Source organism: Pseudorasbora parva, chromosome 15 (assembly GCF_024679245.1).
Source record: "Pseudorasbora parva isolate DD20220531a chromosome 15, ASM2467924v1, whole genome shotgun sequence".
NCBI lineage: Eukaryota > Metazoa > Chordata > Actinopteri > Cypriniformes > Gobionidae > Pseudorasbora > Pseudorasbora parva.
This window is the reverse complement of record NC_090186.1, coordinates 14,736,907-14,757,584: the sequence shown is the minus strand read 5'-3', so window position 1 is coordinate 14,757,584 and position 20,678 is coordinate 14,736,907. Positions and strand designations below refer to the sequence as shown.

At 37.3% G+C, this 20,678-nt stretch overlaps 1 protein-coding gene across 1 annotated transcript in view; it reads left to right on the top strand.

Moving 5' to 3' along the window:
• The first annotated feature begins 2,154 nt into the window (after positions 1-2,154).
• The window catches only part of fam20b (FAM20B glycosaminoglycan xylosylkinase), a 35,727-nt gene continuing 17,203 nt past the window's right edge, over positions 2,155-20,678 (top strand). Inside the window, exons 1-4 of the mRNA XM_067417206.1 lie at positions 2,155-2,369; positions 7,310-7,497; positions 11,790-12,315; positions 19,001-19,087. Coding sequence (XP_067273307.1) covers positions 11,939-12,315; positions 19,001-19,087 — 464 coding nt within the window. The 5' untranslated portion in view covers positions 2,155-2,369; positions 7,310-7,497; positions 11,790-11,938. The remainder of the gene's footprint in view (positions 2,370-7,309; positions 7,498-11,789; positions 12,316-19,000; positions 19,088-20,678) is intronic.

The window sequence follows — 20,678 nt, the reverse complement described above, 5'->3', positions numbered from 1 at the left end:
GGATCCATGTTCTCATTCTGTTTACGCCAAATTCTGACTCTACCATCTGAATGTCTCAACAGAAATTGCGACTCATCAGACCAGGCAACATTTTTTCCAGTCTTCAACTGTCCAATTTTGGTGAGCTTGTGCAAATTGTAGCCTCTTTTTCCTATTTCTGGACATGAGTGGTACCCGGTGGGGTCTTCTGCTGTTAGCCCATCCGCCTCAAGGTTTTGCGTGTTGTGGCTTCTCAAATGCTTTGCTGCATACCTCGGTTGTAACAAGTGGTTATTTCAGTCAAAGTTGCTCTTCTATCAGCTTGAATCAGTCGGCCCATTCTCCTCTGACCTCTAGCATCAACAATTTTCGCCCACAGGACTGCCGCATACTGGATGTGTTTCCCTTTTCACACCACTCTTTGTAAACCCTAGAAATAGTTGTGCGTGAAAATCCCAGTAACTGAGCAGATTGTGAAATACTCAGACCGGCCCGTCTGGCACCAACAACCATGCCACTCTCAAAATATCTTAAATCGCCTTTCTTTCCCATTCTGACATTCAGTTTGGAGTTCAGGAGATTGTCTTGACCAGGACCACAGCCCTAAATGCATTGAAGCAACTGCCATGTGATTGGTTAATTACATAATTGCATTAATGAGAAATTGAACAGGTGTTCCTAATAATCCTTTAGGTGAGTGTATATGCATTTTCGTGAGATTGGGCATCTTAAACTGTTAACGCCTAACAGTAGTCTCTACTGTTAAAGTAAAACAAGTATTCTGTAAAAATCTCTGAATCTGTATGGGCTGCTCCACTTTCAAATGCTGTATCTTTTAGTGGGGTATTTTTAGCAGCACTAACAGTAAGCTTCTTTAAAGATGTGCAAGCCATACTGTACTGCTCGAGGAATGGACATGGGGGGTGGAGAAGGACAGAATGCTTTTGATGTCCTTTTGTGTGAAAAGCTACATTTTTACACAGAAAAGGCTACACTAAGGTTTCGTTTTTCAATGCAGATTTTTTTTTATTATAGAACACAAAAGGTGTTTGCTACAATCCCCCAGGCTGCTCATTTAATACAGCGACAGAGGGTGGTGACCAGCTGTCAAGCTCTAAAAAGGACAAAACAGTGTCTTATAAAGACCCTTTTTTGTGAGGAATCAACTAAAGTCGTTCACTTTAAGGTCTTAGCCTCATGACTCATGAGGACGAGTAACTGATGATAGAATGTTTTGTTTCTAGATAAAAAGGGGTCGTTTACCCACTTATTTGTCACTCATCACACCCTCATGTCACTCAATATATATATATATATATATATATATATATATATATATATATATATATATATATATATATATATATATATATATATATATATATATATATATATAATATTTATTAGCCTATATTTATTTGTGTTGTTGTTTTTATCCATGATGGAAGTATCTGGCCAACAAAACTGAACTTTGTGAGGGTGAGTAGAATTTTAATTTTGGGTGAACTAACCCTTAAAGAGTTTTATAGATCAATATTTAATGTATAATCCTGTGGACATTTAGTCACAGGCAGTAATGAAGCTCTGCATTAATACTGTGTGATACTTCCCCCTGCTGTTCACGAAGAGACAGACAGACAGACTGTGTGTGTGTGTGTGTGTGTGTGTGTGTGTGTGTGTGTGTGTGTGTGTGTGTGTGTGTGTGTGTGTGTGTGTGTGTGTGTGTGTGTATTGTGTATTGTGTATTGTCAAATGTCCCCACAATGTAGGCTAATAAACCTGAGGTCACATACAATGTAATGGATTTATAAGCATAGCCTACTGCTGTTTTTTTTAAAATGCAGAATGTTTCCTGTGATGGGTAGGTGTAGGGGGATATAATGTAGCCTACAGTTTGTACAGTGTAAAATCCATTACGCATGAAAAGTCCCCACAATTCACAAAAACACAACATGTGTGTCTACAATGAATAGCTAAAACAAAAAACAATTTGCATAACGAAATAAACATCTTTGACGATAGATAGATAGATAGATAGATAGATAGATAGATAGATAGATAGATAGATAGATAGATAGATAGATGGATGGATGGATGGATGGATGGATGGATGGATGGATGGATGGAAGCTTGCTTTGTAATTCTATTATAACTAAATACGAACACTAATATGCCGTGTTCACTTTAAGACGCGGTGGGTTTGTGTGTGTGTGATTGTGTGTCCACAGTCAGGAAGAGACGCGCAGAGAATCAGACACACAAATAGCGCCAGCAGCAGAGCATTGAATGGAGCCTGACCGACAGGCGGCTGGATTTCGATGATAAACGCGTCTCAAGTGCGATCGAGCGACTGATCGTCGGGGGGTTTCTGTTTGAATGTTTCGTCAAGGGTGAGTCGATGCCTTTAAATGTCACGGTTTCACTGTTAGCTTGTTAGCCGTGCAGGTATGCTCTGACTAAAAACTAATACTCGAACTCACGAACAGCAACTGCATACACTCATATATAGAGGTACATATTTGGTGAGCTCAGAGCTGTCGTTGGATTATATCTGTGGTTAATGTATCTCTATAATATGAAGAAAACGAGGAATTATGAGCTAGCTGGCTAACCGCCGTTAGCAATATAGCGTTTAAAATATTTAGAATTGCGCGACAGCTTCATTTGACAGAGAAAACACATTTCTATTAAATTGTGGATTTTTTTTATGTCAACTGGTTCATTGTATTTGCGCAATTTAAATATGTTAAATGTCAGTATTAGGTTAACGTGTGTTTAAACGCATGACAGCAGTGCTCTAGTCAGTGGAACAGCGCCTTACTTGCCATATTAAATGGAAAAGCCCGTCTGTTTTCATGTAACGTTATATCTCTGACGTTACACTTAAACCTGTTTGTTTAGTAGGTGTGATAACCGTGTGTTAGCGTGTAGCTGAAGTCCATATGAATGGCGGATTGTGTATCCTTACTGCCTGCGTGTACAGGATACGCTGCAGGCGGTTATGATGAATGCACACTTACTCAGCTCACCTGGATGTGTTTGTGTGATGATGAGGTGCATTCTCTAGTCTAGACTGTTCACTCGACCAAAGACCAGACATTAATATTTGTGATGATGGCTAGATAGATTATTTATTTATTTAGATTATTATTCCATAATCATTTTTAATCATAAATGTATTTTAGTCCTTTCATAGACAAGGTGGAGGAACGTTACCTCTTATGGTTAAGTTGATATATGACCTGCACCATCATGTATCATTCAGCTTTTCCCCATGATCAATGGCGATAATTGTAGAATCACAATTTTTAAAAATCACAATACATATCGGATCGGCACTCAAGTACCATGATGGTATTAACACATTTTAGTTATTTTATTAAATTAAATTATCATTTTCTTGTTTAATTGTGGGTTTTCTGAACTATATATTTTTAGCACTTTGAGATTTTGTTTAATATAAAGTGCATTATAAATAAAATGTATTATTATTATTATTATTATTATTATTATTAGGTAGGCATTTAATTAATTATGCAATATCAGTTTAAGAATCTGCATGTTTTTGGTTTTATAAGAAAATATATCCGCAAGGATGCAGTTAATTAATAGAAACTGACGGTAAAGAATTGTATCGTTTCAAATAAATGCAGTTTTGTTATTACTAATACTTTTTGGACAAATTGAGTCCTTCACTCTCACATACTCTAGAAAACTAGAATCGCATATTCTCAAACGTGTGTGTGTTTGTGTGTGTGTGTAAGAAGTGCATGCACATAAAGAATGTAAGATTTGATCTGAAACTCTCAAACTGACTCCAGGCCATCTTTATCATTGAGCCTTGGATGAGCATTTGTCTCAGGTCTAAAGACATGTCTTTGCTCTTCACAGAGCCAACAGAGAGAATCGACGCAGATCGATATAGCATTTGGGGGGGAAAGTGTTGCATTATGCTTTTTCATCTTATCTATTCTCTAATATAGTTCTATTATCAAAAGGATGTATTTGGTCGTCATGAGTGGGCTGAATCCACATACTGCATAAAAGCACACGGAGTGCTGTTGTAATTGTGTATGTGTGTTTAGTCTAAGTCTTTGGAGTGGCAGAGCTCTCAAACACAGATAAGCCCCAGGCTGAGATCAGGAAGCGCTGAGAGAGTGTGTGGCTGTGTTTGCCAGGGCTCACTCACAGCACCGCAGTGAGTTTGGGCCGAGACTGCTGCTTCTGCTTGGGCCGCTCTTTCTCTTTAATTTAGACCCTGAGGTCCATCATGAATGCTGCACAATTCGTGTTATTAAGTCATGCTAATCTATCCTCCCATCAAAGTGAGACATTCATTATGATGTATACACTACACACTCAGGAAACATTCACATTATTTTAAAATAATTTTTCTTGAATAGAAAGTTTGAAAGAATGGCTTTTATTTTAATCAAAGAATCCTGAAAAATATTAAGCATCACAAAATTAATCTTTGCCGTCACATGAATTACAATTTAAAATGCATGAATTGTTTTTGAATAAATAATATTTCTCACTATTCCTATTTTACTATATTTTTGGTCAAATACATTTAGAGACTTCTTTAAAAACATATTTTAAAAAAAATCTAACCAACCTTCAATCTTTTGTGTACAAGGTTTTGTGAAAAATGTCCCTAATTTTAAAAGAGAAGTCACTAAAATTCTATTTTTGAAAATGTACTCCCTTTATATTAATTTTCATAAAATGTTCAGTAGATGTTTTAGTGAAATATGAGTGCGCATATTTGAATGATTTTCCCCCCAATTTTTTTTTATGTATTTGAGTACTTAAAAAAAAAAAAAAAAAAATACCCTTTGGGGAAAATCATTAAAATGTGTGCACTCACATGTCACTAAAACTAAAAAATGATATAAAAAATATAAAGAGAGTAAATTTTAAATAACCATATATATATATATATATATATATATATATATATATATATATATATATATATATATATATATATATATATATATATATATATATATATATATATATATATATATATATATATATATATATATATATAATAAATAATCAGGGACATTTATACTGTATTTAGTAATACATTAAATGTTCTTAGGAAGTTTCACTACATACTTTGAAACATTTTCAAATATATTTGGAGACGAAGTTAGAGAGGCCAGGTTGAGATGGTTTGGACATGCTCAGAGGAGGGAGAGTGAATATATCGGTAAAAGGATGCTGAGGTTAGAGCTAAAGGGCCAGGCAGGAGGTCAAGAGGAAGACCAAAGAGGAGGTTTATGGATGTAGTGAAGGAGGACATGAAGGTAGTCAGTCTGGGAGAAGAGGATACAGAGGATAGGACTAGATGGAGGCAGATAATCCGCTGTGGCGACTAGTGTTGTCACGATACCAAAATTATGACTTCGATATGATATCAGACTAAAATATCGATATATCGATACTAAATCGATACCACAGTAAAAAAATAAAAAAATAAGATGCTTAATATGACAACAGAACTTATTATTCATTGTTATTTTTTACTAAAAATTCATGTGGCCAGCATGTTCCTAGGGTTGGGCATCGTTTTGATTTGAACAATTATTGATCAATTGATCAATTACTATTAAAATTATCTCACAAATTTTTGCTATCTCAATGTATTTTTTACAATGGGGTAATTGTGTTGCAATAGCTTACACACAGCACAAGAAAGCTTGATTTCGAATGGTAAATTGAATTTAAAAAGACGACTAAACAGTAATAAAATAAGAACAAATAAACAGATTACAAACAATAGCACAAATAAATGCAATAGAATAGAAGATACAAATTAAACAGACTGCTTTATTTTTTCAGGTAAGTCTAACATTCAGATAAGAAACTGAATTAAAAAAATGCATAGTAATTACATTTAAAACAACATTGAATAATGTTCTTTGTAAAAAAATTCAATAGCGTACAGATGAAACTGTTAAAGTTACACAAGTTGATCAGTCAAGAGCATAGACCGTAAAAAAATAAGAGAGCAGATTGATCGTTTGTCTTTTTGTAGTTTGAATAGAAATGACTGCGGCCCCTTTAAGACTAACAGACGCATGGATCCTAAACACTGTTCCTGTTACTCGTTCTTCCTGAACTGTTTGCGACTGTGTTTACGTTAATACTCTTCCAGATGTGCACTGATAATTCTATGAGTGTATTTGACCAATAATAAGCTGGAAAAGGAAGCAAATGTTTGCACTTGTATCATGTCAGAGGCGGCTTTATTACGGTAGGCTATGTGTGTGTGCGCTTCAGATGTGGAGCACGAAATCTGCGGGGATTAGTAGAATTAATTTATGTGCAATCCCGCGCGAAATTCAGACCGATCACACACTAACACTAACACACTGTCATGAGGAAAAAGTCCAGCAGAACGCGCGTTCGCCGTGCTCAGAGGTTAACCGGGCTGAGTGAGAATATGCCGGTGTGTGTGTGTCAACTCGCTGACGGTCAGAGAGGAGAGCGCAGCTGATATCGATACTGTAAAAACTGAGAATCGTATCGTTTCAGATATTCCAGTATCGATATATATCGAAATATCGATATTTTTGACAACACTAGTGGCGACCCCTTGAAGGGAACAGCAGAAAGAAGAAGCTTAGAAGCAGTTGTGTTAACAAATTTTTTTCTATGAAGGTCTATGCAAAACGGATTTATAAAGGTATCTATATTCAAGGATGTAATTCTTTTTAGACCCCCCCCCCCCAACACCATCATATCAGGACTAACACTGGGAATCACAGATTACCTCACAATACGATACGATACATGGCTCATGATACCGATAATATCACTGTACAGCAATTCTGTGATAATCAATATATTGCTAGACAATCCTAAAATGATACATCACAATATCTGTCTAACCATGAAAATAAAATGCCTGTGAAAAGGTTAAGTGCAGGTTTTCCAGACTTTGGACTTAAAAGTGGCTGGGCCATCTATCATTTTACTCGCACTGATGTCTGTCATCCTGTTAAAAACACCTTTTTCTTAGGGTAGTTGACTTATGTTCACATTTCCCTCATTCATTTTTTGAGTTCCACCTCGAGGAGCCATGAAGCATTGATGCCGGGAGCAGGGAAATCTATTTAGAGCGCCTTATTTTATTAATTAAAATATCAATATTTGGGTATCGAATCTCGTATTGCACGAAGGACAGCAATGGTTTGCCCTATCGATATTTTTCTATTAAACTAATAGACTGCATTGACCCACATAGTTGAGCTGTAATTAATCATGCACTGGAAGCTTTGTGTTCTTATTTTCCTCTTTTTTTCTTTTCTTTAAGGAGATCAAGACTGCTAAGAGATGGCACAGAAAGCAGACTCGTCCAGAAAGTAACAGGCAGACACACCTGAGCAGACAGGTGTCAGCTCCACCCTGAACACAACACTTGACTGGACTCCAGATCATACGTTGGCAGGATTTAAGTGCGTGAGAGGTTGTCACGTTAAACGCTAACGCAGACACAACCGGGTACGTCTTGCATAACTGAGGAAGCTCTCTTGCATCAGTGAGTGCTCAGATTTTGTTCTGCGCCTGTCAGTGTCATGTCTGTTTCTGATGACTCACGGCAGTCATGCAGTACAATATAAATCATAGGGTGTTGACACATTTCATGATTCAATTAAATTCATTTACGATATTGATTCAATTCAGTCCATTTACGATATTGATTCAATTCAGTCCATTTACGATATTGATTCAATTCAATCCATTTACGATATTGATTCAGTTCAGTCCATTTACGATATTGATTCAATTCAATCCATTTACGATATTGATTCAATCCAATCCATTTACGATATTGATTCAATTCAGTCCATTTACGATATTGATTCAATTCAATCCATCTACGATATTGATTCAATTTAATCAATTTACGATATTGATTCAATGCAGTCCATTTACGATAGATTCAATTCATTTCGATACTCATTCATTAGGATGCAAATATCAGGTACAGTACATACCAATTTTTTTCAACTAATGCTGTAAACGATACAGGGAACCCTGTCATTTGGTACATCACTATAATATTAAAGGTTAAAATGAAAACAGATTTGATTACAAACATTTAAAATGCTCATAATCTTTTTTAATATGAGATGCAATGATATAATGGTAACTTTATTTGGTAACACTTTATTTTACAGTGTCCTTGTTACATATGTATTACCATAGTAATAACAGTAAATTATGCATAATTACATGCAACTAACCCTAAATCAAACACTAATCCTACCATAACCCTACAAGTAAGTGCATGTAGTTACTAAATATTACATGAATATATTATTAATGTGACAACGACACCTTTAAAATAAAGTGTAACCCCTTATTTTAAGGTGTTCTTTTTACAATGTAATTATATATTTAAGTACTACTGAGTAATATAGTGTTACATATATATATATATATATATATATATATATATATATATATATATATATATATATATATATATATATATATATATATATATAATTTAATTTTTTTTTATACATATAAACATTTAAAGGGTTACTTCAGCGATTAGCATATGGCTTTGTATCAGTAGAAACCCTGGAGTATATTCAAATTATTGTGCTTTCCCCCCTCATATCTCCCTGAGACAAGAGATTTATGCATTTTATTTCTGGAAAAATTCCTCCTATGATGCAAATTGACGATATTTGCATCATAGGAGGAATGTTTTCCCAGAGGCTAAAGACTACAGCCAGCAGAGGGGGAATGGGAATGGGGTTTCCCGCACATGGGGAATGGGAGATTACACTCAGCTTGCAGGGAGAGCTCAGCTGGCAGCTACAGGCACTCATTTAAACGGAGCTATGGTGAGCAATGTAAGTCTTTTAACTTCTCAAATTAATTTCTATGAAAGTTAAGCTTGCAAAGGCATGAACTGAAACGCGTGCCAGACTGAACTCGCGTTGTGAATGTATGCCGCGAGTGTAGTCGCGATTACCTCAGCTCTCATCACGAGAGCTCATCAGCTCATTTATCTCACTCCTGCAGTTAGTGCTCAGTGCTGTGATACTCGCGCAGTGACTCACTCATTATATTGAACAGACACGTTCAGTTTTTAATTGTAGTGTCTTCAACTCAGTAGGTATATCACAGTAATGAAGTTGGTGGCGTTGGGAATGGCCTCACAGGGCAGCGAAGCATTCTGGGAATTCTAGTCTTTCATCCCCATGGGACAAAAATACATTTTCTGTCTTTTCTCAGTCTAGAAGGCACCAAATTCAAAAATAATTTCACATTTCTACTGCATTGATGACCCAGTTTAAATACAGATTCATCTTCCCAGCGCTGAAGTACCCCTTTAAACGATTGCTGTCATAACTTATTTTCATGATGGATTTATTCAAACTTGCCTTAAATATTGAAGAACAGGTTAAATAAAAATATAATGAAAACGTGTTGCAGTGCATTTTATTTAGCAAAATGGTTCCCTTTTCTAGCTAACTATCGAGTTCATGATAAGGATGCACGATACAATTATTTTTTTTCAGGACCGATCTGATACCAAAAATTCTGAGTACCTCAGTGTTGATCTGATAATCACTCTTATCTACTTATCTAAGAAAAATAACTAATTAAAAAATATATTTAAATCACAATCTTTGACAAAAATACTACTGTTAAAAAGAAAAATCATGAATGCACAATAATTGTATAAAATCTAAACATTTAGTGGAATTTTTTTTTTTGTGGCGAACAAATAAAAGTGTAGAACTAAATCTGATAAAATGTTACACATTTGTTCATGAAAAACATAAATATATTTATCGAAATATATATATATATATATACTAAGAAATTAAATTACATTTATTTTAAATGTATAGCACAGCTTTTTAATGAGGCAGCAACTTATAAATAGGGCAGAACAAGAAAGGCTATTAATAATATTTAATTGCACAAAAGTATTATAATACAAAAGGCTTGATACAGAGCGGCACAAAGCGCGTATGCACAGGATGATTACATATAACTAGTAGTAAAACAGAAGAAAGGATCAGTTCACAATTACAGCAATCTTTCACACCACGTTAAAGAGTGCCAAAATGGTATTTATTGTTTAAAGTTCATAATAAAATTTAAAGAATTTGAAAGCAGTAACAAAGGGCAAAGATTATCGCAGTTATTGGATGGGAAGTGCGCTAATGTCGCTACACATAATGTCGTTAAGTGTTTTTTCACAACCTTAATGGGATAGCTCACCCAAAAATTACTCTATGATTTACTCCCGCTCAAGCCATGAGCGCTGAAGATTTTTAACTCCAACCGTTGCTGTGTGCCAGTCATATAATCATGTGAATGGGTAAGGTTCTATGAGAGCAGAACATACAAACAAACAAAAAAAACATGCTTAGCAACGTGCACAAAAACCCTGCTGCTCCTGACGACACATTGATTTATTAAGACATGAACCAATCGGTTTCTGTGATAAACCAAACAGTATTTGTTATTTTTTACCTCATATCCTGACAAGTCTCATCAAGTTTTCCCATCAGCTGTGAATTCCGTCTAATGAGGTCAAATGGACGCGATCATAGATGTGTGTGTGTGTGTGTGTGTGTGTGTGTGTGTGTGTGTGTGTGTGTGTGTGTGTGTGTGTGTGTGTGTGTGTGTGTGTGTGTGTGTGTATATATATATATATATATATATGAATCCTCATTAGGGCCTGCGCTGATCGGTCAAATGAGGAATCTACATGGTATATCTCTATGATCGCGTCCGTTTGACCTCATCAGACGGAAGTAAAAGACGATGGGATCGGGATATGAGGTAAAAAAAATAACATAAATACTGTTCGGTTTATCACAGAAACTGATCAGTTTCTTGTCTTAATAAATCAATGTGTCGTTAGGAGCAGCAGGGTTTTTATGCACGTTGCCTAAGCATGTTTTTTTTGTTTGTATGTTCTGCTCTCATAAAACCTTACCCATTCACATGATTATATGACTGGCACACAGCAACAGTTAAAAATCTTCATTTGTGTTCTACTGAAGAAACAAACACATCTACATGTTGGATCCACTGGGGGTAAACAAATAAACATCTAATTTTCATTTTTGGGTGAACTAACCCTTTAATAAATTCGGTTGTTAAGGCTGACGTCACGCGGCAGCGCTTCCGGGTCCAAACGCTTTATCTTATACCACAAGAAAAACTACAAACGGTGCTAATATACACACACAATGGGGTGTAATACTACAAAAAAAGTTATAATAATAACCTTTTTTTCCATACCAAAATTCCAGATGGCCAGACAGTGATTCATCTTTTATAAATCATTAAAATATGAACCATGACCATAGAGAATGTTGTGTAGACTGTAAGTATTTAAAATGTTAAGTAATTAAACTTTTTTAAATGTTTGATGTTTAATATGAAAAATAGTGTTCATAAACGGGCATCAATGGCATTCTCAAGTGAAACGAGCTGAGGCTTGGACCCAGAAACGGCGTTCCTTATGTCATGACTTAACAAGCGGATAACAGCACTGGCTCATGATCGACGCAATCTGAGTCAAACTGTGCTCTGTTGAAATGACAACCTCTCTCTCTCTCTCTCTCTCTCTCTCTCTCTCTCTCTCTCTCTCTCTCTCTCTCTCTCTCTCTCTCTCTCTCTCTCTCTCTCTCTCTCTCTCTCTCTCTCTCTCTCTCTCTCTCTCTCTCTCTCTCTCTCTCTCTCTCTCTCTCTCTCTCTCTCTCTCTCTCTCTCTCTCTCCTCTCCTCTCCTCTCCTCTCCTCTCACAGGAAGCGTCTTCCCTCCTCGCGGCTGTCCAGCCTGAGCGGCAGTGGTGGTTGTCAGACAGCGGGCAGTGCCATGCCCCAGGCGTAAGTGCGTGTCTCCTGGCAGACTCAGGCGTGGTGGGCCCCCGGTGGGCGTCTGGCTGCGGGAGGTGATGAAGCTGAAGCAGCGTGTGGTGGTGCTGTGCGCTGTGCTCTTTCTCCTCGGCCTGGCCAAGGTCTTCCTGCTGGATGGAGGGGAAGGATCGGCCGCCAGCCGTCGTGACCTCCGGGCCTTCCGCAAGATGGAGGCCGGCCTGGCCCTCGCCAAAGGTGCTCGCCTCACACACACCTTGCAGTCGCCCTGGGAAGTGGCCGCCCAGTGGGTGGGTCCACGGGAGGTGTACCCGGACGAAACACCCGAGTTAGCCGCTGTGCTGAACTCCCTGGCCACCGCTCGTGTGGAGAGGGCAGATGTGGGCTATAAAGGCACCCAGCTGAAAGCCCTGCTGGTGATCGACGGAGGACAGAAAGTGGTATTCAAACCAAAAAGGTGAGGGGAAGAGGATTAATATGGGGAACGAAAGAGAGAAAGTAATGTGAATGAGAATGAGGTTAAAATGAAAGGAGTGAGTGATTTAGCGTGAGGGGAAGCGTGAGTGAGCAAATTAGAGAACGAAAAAGCCAGTGAGTGAAATAGAGAAAGAGATGAATGAATAAAAGATGTAGTAATAATAGTCATTTTTATTTATACTCTGCCTTTCAGAGACCTGAGCACAGAGCAAGAGCATAACAGCAGTCATAACGGAATACAAACAAAACAAAAAACAAACAGGAAGCAAAAAAAACAAAAAAAACAAGCAACAGAAATGAACCAAACTATTATTAGCTTAACAGCTGCTAGCAGTGGACCTACCACCCATATTAAAGTAACCATAAAATCAAAATGAACAATTGCTATTGCAAAGGGTCCGTGTATATTGTGCCATTCGGTTTTCCTTATAGAAACGCATATTCAAAAACAAAAAACATCTCCTTTTTATTTTTTTAAACAAAATGAAAAACAAGAATTCAAAAAAATGGATAAACGGCTTGAATATTCGATCTCTTTACATGTGAGCGGGAATTTTACGGCCCTTTCTGCTGATTGGTCAGCATAAGTCATCATAAGTTCTTCCTCAGCTACGCACAGCAGAATAGCAGTGCTCCTACAGCTGTACGGATTCTTAACACGTTCATTGCAGCTACATTTCATCTTTTATTAATCAAACAAACAGACTAACGAATGGCTCAACATAACCCATACCGGGGCAGATAGGCCTACACTTCGCATCAGCTGGGTATGGCAGGATGACAGCTGTCCACCCCAACATTGAAGAGTTCAGGAAATACGGAGAAGTTATAGCTCTACCTTTTTCATTAATATTGAGTAGGCTATTAATTTATGTCAAACAAAATGGTGCATGTTATTTTCTCTGCCAAGTTAACTTCCAAAGATTAGCCATAAGTAGATTTTAAATCTACAAGGAACCCATAGCCTAATTATAACAGTGATTCAGCCGTGTGTGTGTGTGTGTGTGTGTGTGTGTGTGTGTGTGTGTGTGTGTGTGTGTGTGTGTGTGTGTGTGTGTGTGTGTGTGTGTGTGTGTGTGTGTGTGTGTGTGTGTGTGTGTGTGTGTGTGTGTGTGTGTGTGTGTGTGTGTGTGTGTGAAATTTTACAATCGACTTGCTATTTGCCAGATTGCACCTGCGTGTAGGGCCTAAGTCACACCTGGTCATGTTGAGAGAGACGCATGTGTTGCATCGTTGATAAAACTGCATTTTATTTGTAGCCTACATTCAGAATTAGTATAAAATAGTGGTAAATACAACAACAAACATGTAGCAAACATTGCGCATTCTACTTGCCCAACAACAGACCAATTGTCACCATTGTACAAAAGACCAAATTAAATTAAGCTGAATATTTTTTTTAATTTTTGTTTGTCTGTGTATTATTTTGATAATAATGTGAACGTGTGAGGCGCTGGCACCAACTTGTATTTTTCCCTCAGTAGGGGAAATAACAGCCTAATAATAGAATAGAACCCTTTTCTATTATCTATTATTTCACTGTGTGGGGAATTGGAAAATTGGCGCCTTGTTAACTTTTGTTAAACACGTCAGAGGTTTGGGTTCGATCCGCCCTCCTATAGTTTTTTTTTAAATCATTACGCTCAAATGCGTTCATCAGTGATTTATATCAAGGGCAGGGACATGTTTGTGTGCATTTTATTGTGTGCTTTCACTGGAACGAATAGAGTCTCGACAACGGGACTGAAACACGCATCTTTGCACAACTCGAGCCGCTGTCAGTGACAACAGCAACAATGAGCTCTCAGAGTGATTTCAAAAGCATTAGCACCAGATTGCCTTTTATTTTACACAAACAACAAAAAATAATACTCTACTAGTTAACTAGAGTTGTTTTAATTTTTTATAGATCTATCTGTACCAAAAAAAGTCACTTTTTCAATGATGCAGGCTACGGCTTGCATAGATGGGAATATCCGCTTACATGGCAGGCGCAAATGCGCATATACGATTTATATCGGATTTATTAATTTCCACATATAAGTGAGGCCTGAAACTGCTCTGAGAGTATGAGAATCCATGCACTTTCTTCCTGTTTACACGTTCACATGTCATATCCGGTTTGTGCCACATGATCACGTAACCATGAAGTGTAAATGCAGCCTTAGTAAATAGCATGTAATGTGTAATGAAGGATTTGTGCTATTTAAAATATTTATTCTATATTTTATTTGTAGCCTATATTATTCTTAATATTTTATATTACTGTTGCTCTCTGCTATTATTGGGGGGCTCGAAGGGGGACTCGCCCAGGATGTAATTCAATGTAGAACCACCACTGCACAAGTGCATCCTTTTGAGATATAACAATTTACTACAATTAAAATGTTATATCAATTAAATTGCCCTACAATTTATATCAATAAACACATTTTTTAAACATTGGGCAACCAAAGGACTGTTATTCTGCCCTGCGGAGCTGAGGAAGAACTTATGACGGAACAGTTTAATCTTTGGCTGACCAATCAGCAGAATGGGGCATATAATTCCCGCCCAAGTGCAGAAATGGAATATTCAACTCCTGAATTCTTGTTTTTCTTTTTGTTTAAAAAATAAAAATAACGAAAAAGGAGCCGTGTTTTGTTTTTGAATACCTGAACTACTATATGTCACAATAGACAAAAAAGACTATCGCAACTACTGTTTTAATGCCGACTTTTTAAGGAATTTTCAGGTTTGTGTTCTTTTGGATATTGATAATATTTTACAGTGAGGGTCGAATCATTAATATAATAAAAGCGTTTGGTATTGTGAACTAACACTAAACACAACTTTTAGAGCATTATGAAATTTCTTCAGTGAAATGTTTTTTAAACAAGTGTCTTATGCTATTGAATCAAAAATACAGTTTTTGTTTTTACAGCAATTTAAAAGAATTGTTTACTATTAAGGGTATGACAGTGAGGAAATTTTCCCACTGGTTAATCGACGTGTGACAACACCGGTATCACTGACTGTGCTTTTAAAGGTGCACTATGTAGGATTTTTGCAGTAAAATATCCAAAAACCACTTGGCCACTGTTATATATTTTGTTCAGTTGAGTTCTTACAATATCCCAAATTTTATTAATAATATTATAATGTTATTTATTTGTAAACTGTGAGAAAAATGCTATTTAAACCAAGGACCCAGAACGTCTGAGGGAGTCGCCTGTCTATTGATATCGTTGTATCTGCTTTACCTTCAGTTTCCAGTTTGGCAGAAGCGCTTTACTCTTTACAGTGTGCAACAAGTGTCACAGCAGCCGCCGAGAGTACACACAGAGTAACGTCATAACATCATTTTAAACACACTCAAATGTATCTAATATGATAAACAGATCTGCGTTGCCTTATACTCATGACCGGAAAAGTGGAAATGGCGCGACTGTGTCCCTTCATAATAAAAGTCCCACTGCTTGCAAACCATGTGTTTCGCTCCGGCGGCCTTGCTCAGCTTCACAACACTCGGTCCTGCTCTGCTTCATACTACAGTAATGTTAATAATCACATCTATGAACATCATTTCTGCCTGAGTCCTATCCCGATTCTTTTCCACTGGATGTGAGGTGAAAACCATGTGTCCCAAATTCTGAGCTCAAACTTGCCGTCATCAAACTACGCCTTTGTTTTGAATAGGCGACCTCTAGAGACAGAAAAATGACATAGTGCACCTTTAAATCACTAATTCTAGCTAACTGAAAGGAACATGCACATGGCCGCGAGTAATGGAGTGGAGCAAAGTGATTTCAATAAATTCCTGTCAAAGTTGAGCTTCCATATCCATGAGTTGAAAACGCACCAGTGCGCACAATGACAATGATGTAGTTTCAGGCGGCACAAATTCGCGTTCATTTAAACTGAATCAAAACCATTTCAGTGTCGCCTTTGATACTAGACCCGGCATATTTAAAGTCTGCTTTTATGCGGCATTGCGTCTTTACACAGAATTTTGAGCAGACACAGACCCGCTTTAGAGCCACCTTAATTCGGCTGTGTAAAGATGCCTTTTGATTTATCATGGATCTACAGGGACTTTAGATAAGTGAGGAAACTGTTCTGCTGTCCTTAATCTCTAAGGTCATCGATCAAACACGCCTCACCTCTGATGGCTTCACATCTAGACTGAGCTTTTACAATCCATTTGCACTGAACATTTTGGCCCCAGACAATCTGATTTTTGAAGTGGAATGTGAAATATCTTCCAAGGAGGTTAGAAAGTTAAGTTCAAATAATGTTGAATTTATTGCAATAGTAGTCCTACACCAGCGTTGCATGAACAATATTGAGAAATAAGGTTTTACAATACAGCCTTTTAGTCTTTCTGTTTTTTTCCCCTTAAAAATCTGCTGCAGTCTATAGTTTTTGGCAGAATAAATGCTACCTGCACGTTTAACTTAATGTGAAAAATATCTTCTTAACCTCAATAAATTCTGGACAGGAAAAATAAATATTTAATGTTTTCAAGCAGCATACCATGACAGCAGTATTCATGTTTTCTTTTGGTAATAGCCACTTTACTATATGCAGTTACAGTGAGGAAAATAAGTATTTGAACACCCTGCTATTTTGCAAGTTCTCCCACTTAGAAATCATGGAGGGGTCTGAAATTATCATCGTAGGTGCATGTCCACTGTGAGAGACATAATCTAAAAAATAAAAAAAATCCAGAAATCACAATGTATGATTTTTTTACTATTTATTTGTATGATACAGCTGCGAATAAGTATTTGAAGACCTGAGAAAATCAATGTTAATATTTGGTACAGTAGCCTTTGTTTGCAATTACAGAGGTCAAACGTTTCCTGTAGTTTTTCACCAGGTTTGCACACACACTGCAGGAGGGATCTTGGCCCACTCCTCCACACAGATCTTCTCTAGATCAGTCAGGTTTCTGACCTTTTGCTAAGAAACACAGAGCTAGTCCACACCAGAACATTGATATGCTTCTTACAGAGCCACTCCTTGGTTATCCTGGCTGCGTGCTTCAGGTCATTGTCATGTTGGAAGACCCAGCCTCGACCCATCTTCAGTGCTCTAACTGAGGGAAGGAGGTTGTTCCCCAAAATCACGCAATAGGTGGCCCGGTCATCATCTCCTTAATACAGTGCAGTCGCCCTGTCCCATGTGCAGAAAAACACCCCCAAAGCATGATGCTACCACCCCTATGATTCACAGTAGGGATGGTGTTCTTGGGATGGTACTCATCATTCTTCTTCCTCCAAACACGTTTAGTGGAATTATGACCAAAAAGTTATATTTTGGTCTCATCTGACCACATCCCTTTCTCCCATGACTCCTCTGGATCATCCAAATGGTCATTGGCAAACTTAAGACGGGCCAGGACGTGTGCTGGTTTAAGCAGGGGAACCTTCTGTGCCATGCATAATTTGAAACCATGACGTATTAGTGTATTACCAACAGTAACCTTGGAAACTGTGGTCCCAGCTCTTTTCAAGACATAGACGAGCTCCTCCCGTGTAGCTCTGGGCTGATTTCTCACCTTTTTTAGGATCATTGACCCTACAAGGTGAGATCTTTCATGGAGCCCCAGTCCGAGGGAGAATGACAGTCATGTTTAGCTTCTTCCATTTACTAATGATTGCTCTAACAGTGGACCTTTTTTCACCAAGCTGCTTGGCAATTTCCCTGTAGCCCTTTCCAGCCTTGTAAAGGTATACAATTTTGTCACTGATGTCTTTGGACAGCTCTTTGGTCTTGGCCATGTTAGTAGTTGGATTCTTACTGGTTGTATGGGGTGGACGGGTGTCTTTATGCAGCTAACGACCTCAAACAGGTGCATCTAATTTAGGATAATAAATGGAGTGGAGGTGGACATTTTAAAGGCGGACTAACAGGCCTTTGAGGGTCAGAATTCTAGCTGATAGACAGATGTTCAAATACTTATTTGCAGCTGTATCATACAAATAAATAGTTAAAAAAATCATATATTGTGATTTCTGGATTATTTATTTTTTGATTATTTATTTTTTTCCTCTCACAGTGGACATGCACCTACGATGACAATTTCAGACCCCTCCATGATTTCCAAGTGGGAGAACCTGCAAAATAGCAGGGTGTTCAAATACTTATTTTCCTCACTGTATATATACAGGATTAAATACAGTCTGCCCAACAAGTGTCTCGCATTAAGACTTATGTGGGCATTGTATGTGTTGGATACTGTCAATGAATCTGTCCTGGACTATATAGAAACTATTAAAACAATATAATATTTGCTCATTAGATCCTGCTGTTTAAGGAACAAGTAATAACATTTAGGGAGTGTGTGTGTGTTTATATTAGGAGTGGGTTGACTAGTTATGCTAATTACTTTAATCATAACATAATATTAAATGTCCACACTGAATGTGAAAATGCTGTGACACCACACTATCACAGCCAGTCAGAACATATCTAATGTTTATTGTAGTGTAATTTGGTCTTAAGAGAATTTAGTTTGGTTGTGTATAAAAAACACGACACTTCAGGCATTGTGAACAAAAACCAATAATTGTATTAAATTGCTCACAATTATATATATATATATATACAGTATATATGTATGTATGCATGTGTATATATGTATATATATATATAGTGTAATCTTTGTCTCTCATTATTAGGTACACTAGAGACTATGTGGTCGAGGGAGAGCCGTATGCAGGGTACGATCGGCATAATGCTGAAATTGCTGCTTTCCACTTGGACAGGTAATGTACACACACACAGGGATTTTGATTTTTTTGATTTTACCTTCGGTTTTCTTCACGTCTCATATTTAATCTCAAACTCTTCATTGATAAAGCTGTCTCAAACAAAAACTTTCAAAAGTTAGTATACTTGTTTATTATTAGGAGTAAAATTATTGTTGGAAATGACACCAATTGAACTGTGAAAGAGACAGTTTTCAATGTAAACTTTCAATTCAAATTTTCAAACTAATATATATATATATTAGTGGTGGCCCGTTATCGGCGTTAATGCAGAGACTCTTATCGGGCGATTTAAAAAAAATAACACCGTTAATCTATTCTCAAAGTTGGGTTAGGAGCTGGGTCTACACCAGTGTTTCCCAACCGTTCATCTCACATCTGATAACGCATCTTTAATTTGGGTTATAACTTGAACATAAGGCTTTATGTATGTTTCTGTCGCTGGACTCACGTGCTGGCTTCTCAGTGATACACTCGACAACAGTGATAATAAAAGAAAAACGTGGGCAAAATGGTCTCTCTTTGTAAACTGTTCAGTGCATGCAAATGCTGCTGTATGTCCGAATATGACCAGTCATTTCACCGTCATCACCCTTGTGTAGAGCCAGAAGAAGAAGCGAGTGAGATCTCGCGCTGAGAGAAGATTTATCTCTGTGCACTCAACCCAGTCTTGCACTTAAAGTACACAAAAAGTATGTCAACATGTACATCTTGATGAGTATCCTAGGAGACATAGTCTGAATATGCCTTAAGTGAACTTTATACAGTCTAGAAAGACGAGCATATCCCTGCATTAGGTCTTAAAGGGGCAGTAGCCTTTACTCTTTTTAATGTCAAACAAAAGATGAGGACATCACTCACTGCTCTTGATTGAATAGCTTGTGTATGTTTAATAAGGATACATTTTTAAACAGTGAAATATGCAAATATTTTACATTTGATTATTTTTTTCAGGGTGCTTTCACATCTCTAGTTCGGTTCATTTGGTCCGAACCAAGGCAAACAATTATACGTTGTTGCATTTTTCAGATTTTTTGGTTCCTTTTCACACCACACTGATTGCTTTGGTCCGAACCAGTTGAAAAGAACCAAAACGCAGGCACGTGACAACATCCACATCACTCACTGGCCATGGCGTATTTCCTAAACTTCTTTTCGATTGGTCAGAATTTATGTGTAGAAAAATTCCAGCAGAAGAGGAAAAGCCAGCAAACTATAATAACACTATGGAGAGACGACTGCGCAGGCTAGTTTTGTCCCTGCCCATAATCTACTACACTGTGTGTATTTACCACAGTATGCAAACAATACATTTCTGTAATGAAGCGCGGATGCGATGTGAAAACAACGTTCTAATGCACTGCAGACGGCGAGCACGCATCGCTCGTCACTTTAAGCGGATAAAAATAATAATTTTTTTTTTTATTGTTATTTTTTTTATTTAAAAGTAGTACATGAAGAAAGACACTTTTAATGTTACCTTTATACAACAACATTTTGTCTGTTCAATTCAATAACAGTTAACCCCTGGAACATGCCCAGACATGCTCAGTGTACACATCCAAAAAGCCAAAGCTGAGAATAATGC